Source organism: Lithobates pipiens, unplaced genomic scaffold (genome assembly GCF_037356315.1).
Source record: "Lithobates pipiens isolate NorthernLeopardFrog02 unplaced genomic scaffold, aLitPip1_a1.2 Scaffold_8, whole genome shotgun sequence".
Lineage (NCBI taxonomy): Eukaryota > Metazoa > Chordata > Amphibia > Anura > Ranidae > Lithobates > Lithobates pipiens.
Genome location: NW_027507903.1, coordinates 243,771,225 through 243,787,334, shown reverse-complemented (window position 1 = coordinate 243,787,334; position 16,110 = coordinate 243,771,225). Strand labels below are relative to the sequence as shown.

Genomic DNA, 16,110 nt, shown 5'->3' with positions numbered 1-16,110 from the left:
GAGCACTGCTTTGCCACCAGGAGACAGAGGTGTCCTCAGAGCAAGAGGGGGGTATGCCAATCAAAGAGCCATCCCATGTCCTACTTGGTTGCTGACCCCTGCTTTATAAAGTATCAGTATGGGACATCATAAAGTGTGAATAAGGAACCAAAATATTTTTTTCCCCCCCTTTTCAACCTATAGGCACATGAGGTTTTATCCTTTACAGTGTAAATCAGTAAATCACAAAAGACACAATACAATTGTTCTTATGAAATGTTCTTCAGAATTTATTCAATATGAATACTTTTTTCTCAAACTTTGAATTTGCACTCACAGAGGTTTCAAAGTTTCCTTAATTGCATGTAAAGAAATCAAGGAATTGTATTCTCACATTTCAAAATGAAGTGTCCAAACAAATACATACATAATATATAGACATTCATTTTACCTACCACACTTTTCCATTTCCCACAGAAATACTGTGTATATGTGTGCACATACTGCTTCAAAATTCTGGCACAGATCGGAACACTTGTTTGTAGCGCCACATATTAAATGGTAATCTCATGTAAGTTCCTTTGTTAGAATGTCTGTTATAGTTCTTTACACAGAGAAAAATCTAATAAGGAAGCAGTCTATTAAGGCACGACTCATGGCCGCTGGACCAGTTTACTTTTATTCACTTCCTGTTCATTAAGTTTGAAGTGAGTGTAAGCTAAAATACCAAGCAAGGTGCATAATATTCCAAATCCTTGATTAAGAGAAAGCGTGTCCTGGAATAGGATGTATCCTCCCAAAAGAGTGATACAAAATTTAAAGTGTCCAAACATGTTGTAACTGAACCGTTATGTTAAGGATTTAACTGTACTGGTTTGAGCAATAGCTTATCAATAAATAGCACTATAAAAGTCACCTCTATATAGTTTATTTTTTGTAGTAGTGCATAGCGGTCCTAGCTCTGCATGGTTTTACTTCCATTAACCACTTGCCTACTTGGGCACTTTTACCCCCTTTCTGCCCAGGCCAATTTTCAGCTTTCAGTGCTGTTGCATTTTGAACAATTGCGTGGTCATGCTGTACCCAAACAAAACTTTTATAATTTTTTTTCACACAAATAGAGCTTTCTTTTGGTTGTATTTAATCACCACAGTTTTTTTTTTTTTTCCATATTTAGCAAAAAAAAAAAAAAAAAAAAAAAAAAAAAGGGAGACTAAAAGACTTTTTTAGTTTGTTGTAGAGCTGCACGATTAATCGTCAAGAATCGTTATCGCGATCTTGACTACAGTGTTTCACGATTCTTTCTATGCAAAGAATTCTTTCTGCTCTTCTGAAGCCAGAGCAGTCAAAAAATAAGGAAGGAATAAGCCAGGCAGTCTGCCAAGAATCAAAACATTCTTTCAGTTCAACTTAAGTATAAACATTGTAACAATTTGTCAATGGAATAGACTACCAGTGTAAGTGAAAAAAGTCTAAACACTTAAACACTAAGGGTCCTTTCACACGGGGCGGATCAGTTCTGATCCGCCCCGTGGATGTCCGTTTGCTCAGCGGGGATCACTCCGCCGATCCCCGCTGAGCAGGGAGATGACAGGTCTGTCTCCGCACACTGTGCAGGGACGGACCTGTCACAGCGCCGCTCTCCCCTATGGGAGATCGGATGACGACGGACCGCAGTGCCCGTCGTCACCCGATCCGATCCGCAGACGGATGGAAAAATAGCTTTTTCCTCCGTCACACTTTTTCGGATCGGAGCGGGTCGGATGTCAGCGGACATGTCACCGCTGACATCCGACGCTCCATAGACCTCTATGGAGCACCCGTTCAGGTCCGCCTGAAAAACTGACAGGCGGGCCTGAACGGGACGTTAGTGTGAAAGGGGCCTAAACCTTTTTCTGACATTTGTTGGTTTCAAGTTAAAATCATTTTTTTTTTGCTAGAAAATTACTTAGAACCCCCAAACATAAATATTTTTTAGTAGACCCCCTAGAGAACAAAATGGTGGTTGTTGCAAAATTTTATGTCACATTGTATTTGCGTAGCGGCCTTTCAAATAAAATTTTTGGGAAAAATAACTTTAATGAAATAAAATAAAAAAAAACTAACCAGTAAAGTTAGCCCATTTTTTTGTATAATGTGAAAAATTTTAAGTCACAAGAATCATGATCTTATTATTCTAAGCAAAGAAATCATGATTCTCATTTTGGCCAGAATCGGCAGCTTTAGTTTGTTGCAAAATTTTGCAAACAGGTAATTTTTCTCCTTCCCTGATGTGCGCTGATAGGCAGCACTGATGATCAGTGCCCCGATTATCAATGTACATCTCCCTTTTACAGAAGCCGATTAATGTCTCTCTTCTCCAGTCCTCACGCTGTCAGCATGAGGAAAGTAATGCCGATAACCAGCTTCTGTTTAAATTGTGATCAGCTGTGACTGGACACAGCTTATCAAGTGGTAAAGAGCTGCTGGCTCTGTACCTCAATCTGTGATCAGAGTGCGCCACAGCTTGTAGCATCATACTAAAAAAGATTTGAGACTAATTAGTGCCAAAAGGTGCTGCAACAAATTATTAAGCAAAGGATGTGAAGACTTACAGTGCCTTGAAAAAGTATCCATACCCCTTGAAATTTCCCACGTTACAACCAAAAACATAATTGTATTTTATGTGATAGACCAACCTAAAGTGGCACATAATTGTGAAGTGGAAGGAAAATAAATGGTTTTCAATTTTTGTTTACAAATAAATATGTGAAAAGTGTGGCGTGCATTTGTATTCAGACCCCTTTACTCTGATAACTAAAATCTAGTGGAACCGGTTGCCTTCAGAAGTTACCTAATTAGTAAATAGAGTCCACCTGTGTGTAATTTAATCTCAGTATAAATACACCTGTTCTGTGAAGCCCTCATGGGTTTGTTAGAAGACCTTAGTGAACAAACAGTATCATGAAGGCCAAGGATAAAGATGTGGAGAAGTTTAAAGCAGGGTTAGGTTATTAAAAAAAAAAAAATAAAATAAAATAAGAAGAAGATTATGGCGCAACTTCAAACCTACCAAGACATGGGTGTCCACCTAAACTGACAGGCCAGGCAAGGAGAGCATTCATCAGAGAAGCAGTAAAGAGGCCAATGGTAACTCCGGAGGAGCTGCAGAGATCCACAGTTCAGGTGGAGAATCTGTCCACAGGAAAACATAGTTGAGCACTCCACAAATCTGGCCTTTACGGAAGAGTGGAAAGCCATTGTTGAAAGAAAGCTGTAAGAAGTTCTGTTTACCATGTGGGGGAAACAGCAAACATGTGGAAGAAGGTGCTCTGGTCAGATGAGACCAAAATTTAACTTTTCGGCCTAAAAGCAAAACGCTAACGTGTGGCAGAAAACTAATATGGCACATCATCCTGAACACAAAATCCCCATCGTGAAACATTGTGGTAGCAGTATCATGTTGTGGAGATGCTTTTCTTCAGTAAAGACAGGGAAGCTGGTCAGAGTTGATGGGAAGATGGATGGAGCCAAATACAGGGCAATATTAGAAGAAAACCTGTTAGAGTCTGCAAAAGACTTGACTGGGGAGGAGGTTCACCTTCCAGCAGGACAGCGACCCTAAACATACAGCCAGAGCCAATATGGAATCATTTAGACCAAAGCATATTCATGTGTTAGAATGGTCCAGTCAATGTCCAGGCCTTAATCCAATTGAGAATCTGTGGCAAGACTTGAAAATTGCTGTTCACAGACTCTCTCCATTCAATCCAACAGAGCTTGAGCTATTTTTCAAAGAAGAATGGGCATAAATGTCACTCTCTAGATGTGTAAAGCTGGTAGAGACATCGCCAAAGACTTGCAGCTGTAATTGCAGTGAAAGGTGGTTCTACAAAGTACTCAGGGGGCTGAATATAAATGCACGTCACACTTTTCACATATTTAATTGTAAAAAGATTTGAAAACTATTTATCATCTTCCTTCCACTTCACAATTATTTGCCACTTTATGTTGGTCTGTCACATAAAATCCCAATAAAATACATTTACGTTTTTGGTTGTAACATGAGAAAATGTGGAGAATTTCAAAGGGTATGCATACTTTTTCAAGGCACTGTATGTACAAATGACTTTTCTGTTTTTTATTTTTAATAAATTTGCAAAGATTTCAAACAAATATCTTTCAAGTTGTCATTATGGGGTATCATTTGTAGAATTTAGAGGAAAATAATCACTTTAATTAATTTTGGAATAAGGCTGCAACATACCAAAATGTTGAAAAAGTGAAGCACTGAATATTTTCCAGATGCACTGTAATCCAATGCTGTCAACACGTTGTCACAAACCTGGAGAAAGTTTGTGGATTAAGCCTTGGCTCAAACTGATGCGATGTGGGAAACGCACAAGATTCGCTGTGTTTCCCCGCATCGCATTGTGTTCATGCGATCTGCTGGCGGGAGTTAAAAGTTAACGACACCCCAAAGGCGTTTGCCTGAATCAGATCACATGGGTGTGAACACCCGCGGTAATGTTTTGCCTTTAGCACAGAAATGTAAATACTTTATAATATTGCACTAGAGGGAGATTGTTATGCGACTGAAGGCAAACTAATGCTGGCCATACATTGTTAGTTTTTTGATTCAGCAAGTGGACAAAAAAAAACAAAAAAAACAAATAGGTTGCTCTATCCACACAAATGAGGTGGATGGAGGAATTCCAACCCTACCCCATTCTGCAGAGGGGCAACCGCTGCCGTCAGGATACACCGATCAGTGGCTGTAGCCGCTGACCAATAAAAAATTTCCAACATGTCCCTTTGACAGACTTCTGTTGAGCGAGGATGGGCACACACTGAAATTTGTCTTGTAGCTGCTGAACTGCCCGAATATCAATCAGCGTACAGCCAGCTTTAAATATTTTCATAGTTTCAAAATATTTGCGTGTCTTCATTCATAGAACAATTTCCCTCTGCAATGATAGCTGGTGAAAACCAAGCTGGTCCAAACGAACCATTTGATTCACTAAATGCTGCAGAGTCTAAGCAATGCATGTACTGCATGTAATTTGAGCTACATACAGTACAAAGTGCTGGGTTTTCGGTTGTGAGACAGGAACAAAACAGGGTCTGTGAATGAATACAAAGCTTCCTCTGACTGGCTGAGACTAAGAGTGTGACTTCATCAGCCTGCCCCTCCTATTCAGCCAGTCAGAGGAAGCTTTGTATTCAGAGCTCAGCCAGACTGTTTTGTTCCAGGTGTGAGATGGGAAGTCTGTCTCTTACCCAGAACCCAACACTGTGTACTATATACAATTGAAGTTCTATGCAGTATACACAGTGCTTAGAGACTCTGCAGCATTTACTGGAATAAATTGTTTGTTTGGACCAGCTTGGTCCAAACTATTTAAAGTGACAGGGAACAGACATTAGCTTTAAATGCTAAATATCACAAAACAAATATTTAACTCATGCCTTAAAGAGGAAGTAAACCCTGATGGGTTTACTTCCTCTTTTTTTCCCTGCAAAGGTAAAGCATAATGGACTACTATGCATCGCATAGTAGCTCATTATGTGTCACTTACCTGACACAGGAGCCAGCGAAGTCGCCGCTGATCCCTGTAGTCCGCCGCATCCATCTTGCTGGTGGCGTCTCGCAGCTCCGACCAATGACAGCGGCGAAGCCGCGATGACGTCACTCCCGCGCATGCGCACGGGAGTCGCGTCTCGCAGCTCCGCCGCTGCCATTCGGTGAAGCCGCGATGACGTCACTCCCGCGCATGCGCACAGGAGTCGACAAATTAGGCAAATCCATTCTTGGACTTGCCGCATTTAGTGCGCCTGCGCGCCGCTGTCTACGGCGCATGCGCCGTAGACAGCGGTGCCCATTTTCGGGCAAATATCTCCTAAACCATATAGGTTTAGGAGATATTGCTTGGACCTACAGGTAAGCCTTAATCTAGGCTTACCTGTAGGTCAAAGTGGTTTGAAGGGGTTTACTTCCTCTTTAAATACCACCAAATAAAATCCATGCAATATTTATCTCTTAGCGACTTGACCAAGAGTCTATTTAACCTAACATTTAAGATGACTAAAGGAGAAGGGGGGGTAAACATGAAGTGCAGGCACCTAAAGGTGTCCACACATATTTGTGACTGCCTCCCAAACCTTCCTGTAACAGACAAATACCAGGTTGTTCTGCAGGGAAAACCTTTAGCACTTTCAGGTAGTGTTAAACCCTTCCCCTATGACTCACCCCTATACATTGCTACTAGCCCATCACTATAAATGGCATTCTCAATGACCAATAAGAATGTGCAGGAAGCAGAAAGCAGCAGGCATGCTTCAATAGAATCAGGATGCGCCAAAGCTTTATAAAAGCTCAAGATTAGACTTTGCGGGTATTTCTAGGTGCCTGCACAACATACCAGCAGCAGTTTTTCCTGCAACAGATTCACTTTAACCTTAAAGCCTAATTTGAAAATGTAACCCTTATGTTACAGGTCTCATTGTTGGCACTGAATACTACTAGCCCCACACTAAATGCAGTAATACTGAACATCCTTTGGAGAATCGAGTTGTTTCCTTACATAAAAATATCATATCAATGTATATACTGCCAGATGTGAAAGAACCAGTCTACTACCTCTACCATTAAACAACATGGATCAATCCCGTTATAGTGCATGGGGAAAATATATGACAATTAAACTCGTTGTAAAGCCACTTGGCTTTCTTTCTAGAATTCCGTGTTCGATTAAGTTATGCTACCCTGTGCATGTGCTTTATATAAAAAAAAAAAAAAAAAAAAAAAAAATTAGGCAGCTTCATACCTTATTTGAGAGCTCCATTTCAGTGCTCACGTGACCACCCACCACTCACTCTCCTATCCCGATCTGAGAATCCCCCACTGACATCAGCAGACTAGCTGACAGGCAGGAAGGGAGGGAAAGAGAGGAGAGACAGTGGGCTGATAGAAACACGTAAACTGACCATGATATCATGGATCAGCAGCAATGATAAACATGGCCAGTTTACAAAGGGGAGGGCAGCACCAGGCAAGATCAATCGGGTATTTTAGATGATAGAAAGGGAGCGATTCATTCTTTAGAGGAACAGGATACATTTTTTACATTTTTTTTTATTTTTATTTTTTTTAGGGTTACAACTGCTTTAAGGCAAACAAAACTCAATATGCTACCTATTAAAACCATGTGGAAGCTTATACTGTTAAAGTGGCATTATTCCCTAAAACAAACATTTAATAAATTGAAATTTACTAATCCTTAGGATGTGGGGGCTGCATTTGTGTTTTTTTTGGGGGGGGGGGGGGTTTGTAAGGCTCCCCCCCCCCCCTTTATTTTTACCTCCAGATCCAGCCAGTAACACTTTCTGCCTGAGGCTGCTTTCACATGGAGACACTTTACAGGCACTATAGCGCCCAAAACAGCGCCTGCATAGCAACTGTAAAGTGCCTCTTCTCGCACTCTAATGTGAAAGCCGAGTGCTTTCACACTGGAGCGGTGCACTGGCAGGACGCCAAAAAAAGTCCTGCAATCCGCATCTTTGCAGTCCTGTAGGAGCAGCGTATACACCGCTCCTAAAGCGCCCCTGCCCATTGAAATCAATGGGCAGTGCTGGCGAATGGCAGGCATAGCCCTACTGCAGCAGCACTTTGTGGGCGGTTTTAACCCTTTTTCAGCCGCTAGCCGGGGTTAAAAGCGCCCAACTATCGGCCAAAAACTATGGTAAAACGCCATTAAAAATAGCAACGCTTTACCGCCGATGCCCCCAACACCCCAGTGTGAAAGCAGCCATAAGGTCTCTTCACCCCACCGAATGAGCAACAGACGCTTTGGTACAGCAGAATTGTGGGAAGAGTGTAGTGTTAGATGAACTAACAGATTTAGATGAAACTAATAAAGCTGAACCCCAGCTAACGCTTTTTAACAAGTTACAGCAAACTTTTTTTTTTCTTCCTTTTTATATAGATGTTTTACATACATGGATAAAAGCTGACTATTACATGAACCCCTGTTCATGTTAAAGCAAAAACTACAATATAAAAGAATACTTCCCTTTGTTCCAGCGATGCAACAGTTGAGTTCCTCACCAGCTGCGGACACCTCCCTGGGTCTTTTCCATTCGCCAGCTTTCAGTCTCTTCATTGGTCAGTGGTAGAGCGCAATGTAAATTTAATAGAAGATACAATACAGTAGTACCTTGGATTACAAGCATAATCCCTTCCAGAAGCATGCTTGTAATCCAAAGCACGTGTATATCAAAGTGAGTTTCCCCATAGGAATCAATGGGAACTCAAATAATTAGTTCCACAGTGGCTGCTGGTGTATGCAATACCGCATGTGGCCAGAAGTGCGGGGGCGCTGGAGACACTCAGGAACCGAGTGTCTCAGAGCGTCTCTGGCACCCCTGCACCTCTGGCCAAATGCGGTACTGCACACCCCAGCGGCTTGAATCTTGCTCATCTTGTGAGACAACGTTCGCAAATCGAGTCAGGATTTACAAAAAATAAATAAATAGCTTGTATTGCAAAACGCTTGTAATCAGCATTACTCCCAATCTGAGGTTTCACTGTATAACAAATAAAAGGATACGTAACTGGTGAAGTATTTCCAATTATCCAATAGATGGAGAGGTTTACACTGAAAGCTATAATACCAGAGAGAAGCACCATTGTCTGAAACAGAAATAAGAGAATTTTAATATCAATAAATACTTTATAAATATAAGTTAGTTTGTCTACAGTGTAAACTTACCACAGCTGTGAGTGACCATGGTCCAAATATCCCCCCTTCTCCAATTATTGGTTCAAAGAAGGGTACAACAGTAAGCAGCATAGCCGAGGACAAAGGTGCTTGGTAGTACAGCAACTGCATAGAGTTCACCTGTAACTCGTGCTGCTTGGCTCCAACCCACTGCAAATAAATGAATAATCCAAAATCAAGAAAAGATAAAAAAAAAACAGTCCATGGTAGAAAAAAAAAAAAAATAAATAAAAAAATAAAAAAAAAAAAACCCCCACACACAAACACAGGTTAACTCTGAACAAAACCATACACACAAAAAAAAAAAAAAAAAAAAAAATGTATGTAAAATATAGATATAGACACACACACACACACACACACTGTAATAATAATTATTAATATAGGACCTATATTTTAAACAGGGTGGATACAAATCGATCATCTTTTTCAAAAGAATAAAAAAAAAAAAAAAAAAAAAAAAAAAAAAAATATATAGTTTTCTATTTAAGATACATTAATAATTTAGTTTATTCAGCATGAAATGGAGCTTAGTTATGTAGCATGAGGCTGTATATTCTGCAAGATTTAAATTTTTGGTAAACTCATTCAATTAATCCAAGCTCTGCAAGCTAAGATAACATGCACTGCATTGAGAATTCACACAATTTCATAGTAACCCTGGGATAAAACAAAGTTCAGGAATATTCCTTTATCCCATTGTTTTTGCAAATCTATGTACACTTCAAACTGTATGATTGTTGGAAGAGAAATGCATCTGTACCAGACTCTAAGTGTGAGAAGGAAGAGCAAGCAGTAAAAAGTAAAGTAAAAAAAAACTTTCTAAGCAACTTATAAACCTTGTGATCTTTCTGCACACAGCTTGAAGTGCTTTATTCCTCTCTTGAGGAGCAAAATGAAAGCAGGCCGTAAGAGACCCAGTTGTGGGAATATTTACTAAACTGACAGCTTATTATTCTAAATAGGAAACCTTAATTTTGTTTGCAAATGTTAAAGATTCTAACTACCAGCAAAAATAAGTCCTTACATTTAAGGAGCACCTGTCATTTCAGATCCATCCTGGCAGTGCCTGTTAGCGGGCATCCAAAGGAGTAAATCTAAAGAAGTTTGTACAATCAGACTGTATAGTGTATGGCCATCTTTATACACCTAAATATAGTTGCGCTTTCAGTGATATTAATTGGCAACGGCACACCAAGCACACATTTTGCCATGTGAAATAAAATGGAGTAGCAAATACTGCAAAACGCACGGTAAAAAACACTCAACCCACAAAACGCCAATGTGTCCCATAAGCCGCATATAGCACAGCCCATTGAAAATCAGCAGGCTGTCCTATGCATGTCACAGGAAAAAACTAGACACAAAACGTTCACTCCCACTATGCTAGATGTGACTGGGGCCTGAAAGTGAAATTGGCATGCTAACACAAGAACAATGGAGACTTCATTCACATCTGTGCGTTTCCTTGCATTTCAGAAATGGGCTGCACCAAAAATTGCAGTAAAAAACGCACCAAGCTCCACGCTGAAAAAATAAATAAACAAACAAAAAAGAAAAAGGTTCTGAAGCTTCTTTGGGGCGATTGCTCTGTGTAGGGAAGCACATTCTGGTGGATGGGCTGCCCTATGTACGAGGAGTGAAAATGCTCCAAAAGGCCTCCCCCGCCTCGCAAAAAAAAAAAAAAAAAAAAAAACACCCACACATGCATGTGGGAATGCGAGTTCCGATATGCAGAGATGTGAACGGGGCTTGACAGCTGAGTGTTTCTGTCCACTCCCTATGTACTTGTATAAAGATGGGCATACACTATGCAATCCGATTGTGTATTTAGTGAGAAGGGTGAACACTAATTGATCGCATTTCATTTAAAGCGGGAGTCCGCGTTTTTTTTTTTTTTTTTTTTTTTTTTTAAAAGCCAGCAGCTACAAATACTGCAGCTGCTTACTTTTAAAATAGTGACACTTACCTGTCCAGCGCGCCCGCGATGTCGGCACCCGAAGCCGATCTCTCGATCGTCTCTCGGGTGCTGCCGCCGCCATCTTGGGTATGGGAATCAGGAAGTGGAGCCTTTCGGGTTCATTTCCCGGTTCCCTACTGCACATGCGCGAGTCGCGCTGCGCAATAAGGACGGTCCCCGCTGCCTCTGGGATCTGTGTGTTTCCCAGCAGGCAGCGGGGGACTTTCGGAAAGGGGCGTAATCTACGCCCCTTTCCGCAGAGAGCTATCCCGGAAGTGGGTGCAGATACCTGTACTGTACAGGTATCTGCACCCCCTCCCCCCTGAAAGGTGCCAATTGTGGCGCCGGAGGGGGGGGGGTGAGGATTCCAATGAGCGGAAGGTCCACTTTAGGGTGGACCTCCGCTTTAAAAAAAAAAAAAAAAAAAACAACGTGTAGCTGGGAGTGGGAGGGTAGATGATGCAGGGTGTGTGCTAATAAGATCAGCTGGTCAATTCCTTCCTGTGTCATGACCTAAAGTCTGTAAGGACGTAAGACAAAAGAAAAAGATACGTTTTGAATCATGGATTTAGGACAGCAAGGTACGCGTCTGTAGATTTTATGGAATTCTCCAGTTCTCAAAAAGGCTATCGGGGGAAGTGGAGAAAGGGCAGAGAAGGGCAACCAAACTGATAAGAGGCATGGAGGAGCTCAGCTATGAGGAAAGATTAGATGAGCCGATTTTATTCTCTCTTGAGAAGAGGAGATTAAGGGGGCATATGATCAACATGTACAAATATATAAGGGGTCCATATAGTGAACTTGGTGGCGAGTTATTCACTTTACGGCCAACACGAAGGACAAGGCAGCACTCTTTACATCTAGAGGAAAAGAGATTTTATCTCCAAATACGGAAAGGTTTCTTCACAGTAAGAGCTGTGAAAATGTGGAATAGACTCCTTCCAGAGGTGGTTCCGGCCAGCTCAGTAGATTGCTTTAAGAATGGTCTGGATTCATTCCTAAATGTACATAATATAACTGGGTACTAACATTTATACGTAAATTTAATGGTTGAACTAGATGGACTTTTTTCAACCTATTCTTCTTCTTTTAATGCAAGCAGTGCAAGTACCTGTATTTGGCATGGTATCAGCTTGTTGTCACCCCTGTATAGCAGAGAAGGAGGAGGAGAAGCTGAATAAGTCAGTTGTGCTGCTGTGTTCACATTATAACATGAAACATACTGATAGGAGGAAAAGCAGAGTGATGAGCTCATCAGTGTGCTGCTTTTCCTTTCACTGTCTAGTCATAGTGAAGGAGGGAAAAGTTTTAAAAGTGGTCTTTAAATGCAGCAAAAGAAAAACCACCTCTAAGGGCTCTGCTGTTTCAACCTCAACACTGGACCGATAGAAATGTGAATCCTTTGGCATGCAAAACAGCTTCCTTATATATTTTTTTTCTCTGTGTAAATATGTAGCCGCTTGCCTGAAATTTAGCTTTACAATAAAGAAAAGGAAGCAGAATTTTTTTTTTTTTTTTTTTTTTAATTAAGACCATCTACACCCTAGTGTAATTAGCAATGCAGGAATAAAATTGGGTTATGGATCTCAGCTCTCCGGTCTTGTAGCATTATACTGCAGAACAAGTATGAAAAATATAAAAGATACAAACCACTTGATAAAGGGATGTTACAAAGACACCAAGAGCAGCAAATATCATCCCCAATGCATTGAACTTGACATCGTAGTAAGAGTTCAGAAACACTCCCAATGTTATAGGTATCTGCAAAAGAAAAGAAAATACATCAAATCACAAAAATAAAAATTTAACATCAATTTACCAGAAATTTCCAGACAGATATTTTTATAGTTAAGAGGGAGCTGTCAATTTCCATTCCAGACTTTTTTGAAAGCGCAAGCTCCTTGGGCTAGCATCTTGATCATTGCTTTAAATCACTGAACCATGACAACAAGTGTGCAGCCAGTAAAAAGGAGGGGTATTTAAGCAAGACGTAACCCTCCTACCCTTTATAGCCAAGGAAGCTGCCATCTTAGCCGCTCTATCTGTAGTTGCTATGATGCTTCTCATGTGTCCAGCTATGAAACCAACCATTTGGTAGCGTGACAATACAAGAGTACAAGCAACTATGACAGTTATCATTCACGAAATTCTTGCAATACAATGTTTTGGGAAACAAAACGATGGGTTTAGTTTTGCTTTAACCACTTAAGGACCAGCCTTGTTTTGAGATTTTGGTGTTTACAAGTTTAAAACAGTTTTTTTTGCTAGGAAATTACTTAGAACCCCCAAACATTATATATTTTTTTCTAACACCCTAGAGAATAAAATGGCGGTCGTAATACTTTTTTTTTTTTCACACCATATTTGCGCAGCGGTCTTACAAGCACACTTTTTTTTTGGAAAAAAAAAAAAAAAAAAAAAAATCAAAAAAATAAATCACTTTTTTTAATAATAAAAAGAAATTATATATAACAGCAGGAAAATTAGCCCTTTTTTTATATTGTGAAAGATAACATTACACCAAGTAAATTGATACCCAACATGTCACGCTTCAAAATTGCGCCCACTCGTGGAATGGCGACAAACTTTTACCCTTAAAAATATCCATAGGCGACTTTTAAAAAAATTCTACAGGTTGCATGTTTTGCGTTAGAATTATTGCTCTCGCTCTACCGATTGTGGTGATACCTCACATGTGTAGTTTTAACACTGTTTTCATATGTGGGCGCTACTCACGTATGCGTTCACTTCTGCGCGCGAGCTTTGTGGGATGGGGTGCGTTTAAAAATTATTTTTATTATTTATTTTACCTTTTATTTTTACACTGTTTAAAAAAAAAAAAATAATAATAATTTTCACTTTTATTCATATTACAAGGAATGTAAACATCCCTTGTATTAGAAAAAAAGATGACAGGTCCTCTTAAATATGAGATCTGGGGGTCAAAAAATCCTCAGATCTCATATTTAGACTACATTTAAAAAAAAAAGTTGTAAAAAAAATAAAAAATAAAAAAAATTGGCTCATCTTCCCCTCACTCGTCTCCATGCACAGCTACTGAAAGTACGCAATCGCCTCCGCTGCTGCCGTCAGCTCCAGTAAGCGGTGGAAGGCACCGGATTGTGGCGGGAGTCCCTTCTCCCGCCACCGATAAAAGGGATATCGAGGCGATTTCGCTGCAGGGACCACTTTTATCTTGTAGCAGACCGCCCGCTGAAGAAGGGGATACCGGGGTTATGGCACCTAGCTGCTGCCATATCAACGATATCCTCCTTCAAACAGCCACCGTAAAACTGCGGCGGGCGATCCGTAAGTGGTTAACAAACACATTTGTTCCAGGGCAGTAACGGATTTAGCAACGGTGGTCTCAGCAGGGGAGCATCGATAGTTTCAAAAAAACTATTAGATAAGCACCTGAACGATCAAAACATACAGGGATATACGATGTAATACTGACATATAATCACTAAGGATGAGCTCCGGCGTGTTCGCACACCCCACTGCAGAGCCCACCAGGAAGTCTGTGCTAATCACAGGTAGTGATACATTGTCCTGCAGAAACGTCTCACTGCCTGTGATTAGCGCAGAGCTGTTGCGACTTCCCAGCGGGCTCTGCACGTCAGCTGGGAGAACACGCCGGAGCTCATCCTTAATAATCACACACATAAGTTGGACTTGATGGACTTGTGTCTTCTTTCAACCTCACCTATGTATAGCCTGCCTTAGTCCGCATTCACATTGGAGCAATTTGACAGGTTAAAAATCACATGACAAGTTGCAGCCTATTGTCGCCAACAATCCAATCAGTGCAACGTTGCATCCATTTGTAAAAATAGTTCCTGCACTACTCTTGGCAATTTCGGGTGTGACTTCTATGGACATCTGTGTATGAAACTGCACAGGTGTCTTTCAAGTCGCACTGACATGCAGCTTTGAAATCGTGCGATTTCAGATGAAGCTGCACGATTTCAAAGCCACTTTTAATGTGAACGAGAGGCTAAAAGATTGTTCAATAGATTTTATAGTGGGTAAGGCTGGAGGAGGCGAAAACCACTCGACCCCATAAAGTTTTCCTAGAACAGCTGATTTGAAACATGCAATAAAAACGTGACTTGAGACTCACCAAAGTGAGCTTGATCCTGAGCGAGAAGGTCTTGCCGTACCAGAGGGTCTGGATGAGGATGATGACCGGGGTAGTCATGACTTTGGCCAGCTGGTAGGTTCCTATGGTGTTGTTCTGCAGAGACAAGTTGGTGAAGACCACAAAGCCACAGAAGCTGAGGGCCAAGAGTAGGACCTTGGAGGTGGGCAGCGACTTAGGACAGAAGATCCCCATTCTCTGGCAGAGGAACAGTCCCAGCCAGGTGACCACAAAGTGGATCAGGGTCAGGCTCATGTTAGGGAAGCCATGGTGAACATAGATCCACTTGTTGATAAATACAATGCAGATGGAGGCCAGCAAGTTTACCAGAAGGCCAGAGGCGATCCTCCAGTGATGGGACACAGACATGATAGGATGGGCACGGTCAGTGGCCGGCAGCTGCACACTGGTGATGGCTTGTAGAATGGAGCGGAGGAAACAGCCAGGAGGAGGAGGCAGCGGGACACTCACATAGCGGAAGCAAAGGAAGAGATGAATACGACTCCAGCTCTGCTAATCATTCCTGCCTGTCTAACCACGAGCCTCAGTTCCGCGCATGCGCAGCGTGCATGAGCCGGACACGTCACAGAAGCCCATTCACTCGGTGTGGGCGTGTCTTCGTTCTCTGGTGAACTGTGCCCCCTTTATTTCGGGTAGTGAAAGCTGACACTGCAGATTAATAAGCCAAACAGTGACTTCTGCTCTTCACCAATGTAAAACATACACAGCAACGGCTCACAGGAACTCCGACCATTTCACTGTCAATGGATTTATAACATGACATGTATTGCAGACAGGGACACCAAACTGTATTGAGAGCAAAGGGAGGTCCCTGGTATGTTCTCCATTAGGGACCCAGCCTTTTTCCTCACATTTGTTGTAAAAAAAAAAATCTGTATTTTGTACTAGAAAATTACTTGGAACCCCCCAAACATTATATACATTTTTAAGCAGAGACCCTAGAGAATAAAAATGTCAGTCGTTGCAGTTTTTTTATGCCACGCAGTTTTTGTGCAGCGGTCTTTCAAACGCAATTTTTTGGGAATAAATACACTTTAAAGCGGAGGGCCGTTTAAAAAAAAAAAAAAAAAAAGTCAGCAGCTGCAGACTTAATCAGCCCACTTACCTGTCCAGGGCACCCGCGATGTCAACCGCCCGAGGCTCGGGTCATGGTGCCGCCATTCCTTGTAAGGGAAACAGGCAGTGGAGCCTTATGGCTTCACTGCCCGTTTCCTACTGCGCATGCGCGAGTCGCGCAGCGCTTTGTGAAT

The 16,110-nt window shown here is 41.4% G+C and overlaps 1 protein-coding gene across 1 annotated transcript; it reads right to left on the bottom strand.

Annotated features, from left to right (window-relative positions):
• Window positions 1–242: 242 nt before the first annotated feature.
• SLC35E3 (solute carrier family 35 member E3) lies at window positions 243–15,421 on the bottom strand. The gene is made up of 5 exons (XM_077469086.1): window positions 14,822–15,421; window positions 12,349–12,459; window positions 8,730–8,888; window positions 8,568–8,650; window positions 243–819 (listed from the first exon to the last, which is right to left on the bottom strand). Exons 1-5 carry the CDS (start codon window positions 15,206–15,208, stop codon window positions 633–635), a joined length of 927 nt encoding a protein of 308 aa, XP_077325212.1. The 5' UTR covers window positions 15,209–15,421; the 3' UTR covers window positions 243–632.
• Window positions 15,422–16,110: the final 689 nt, after the last annotated feature.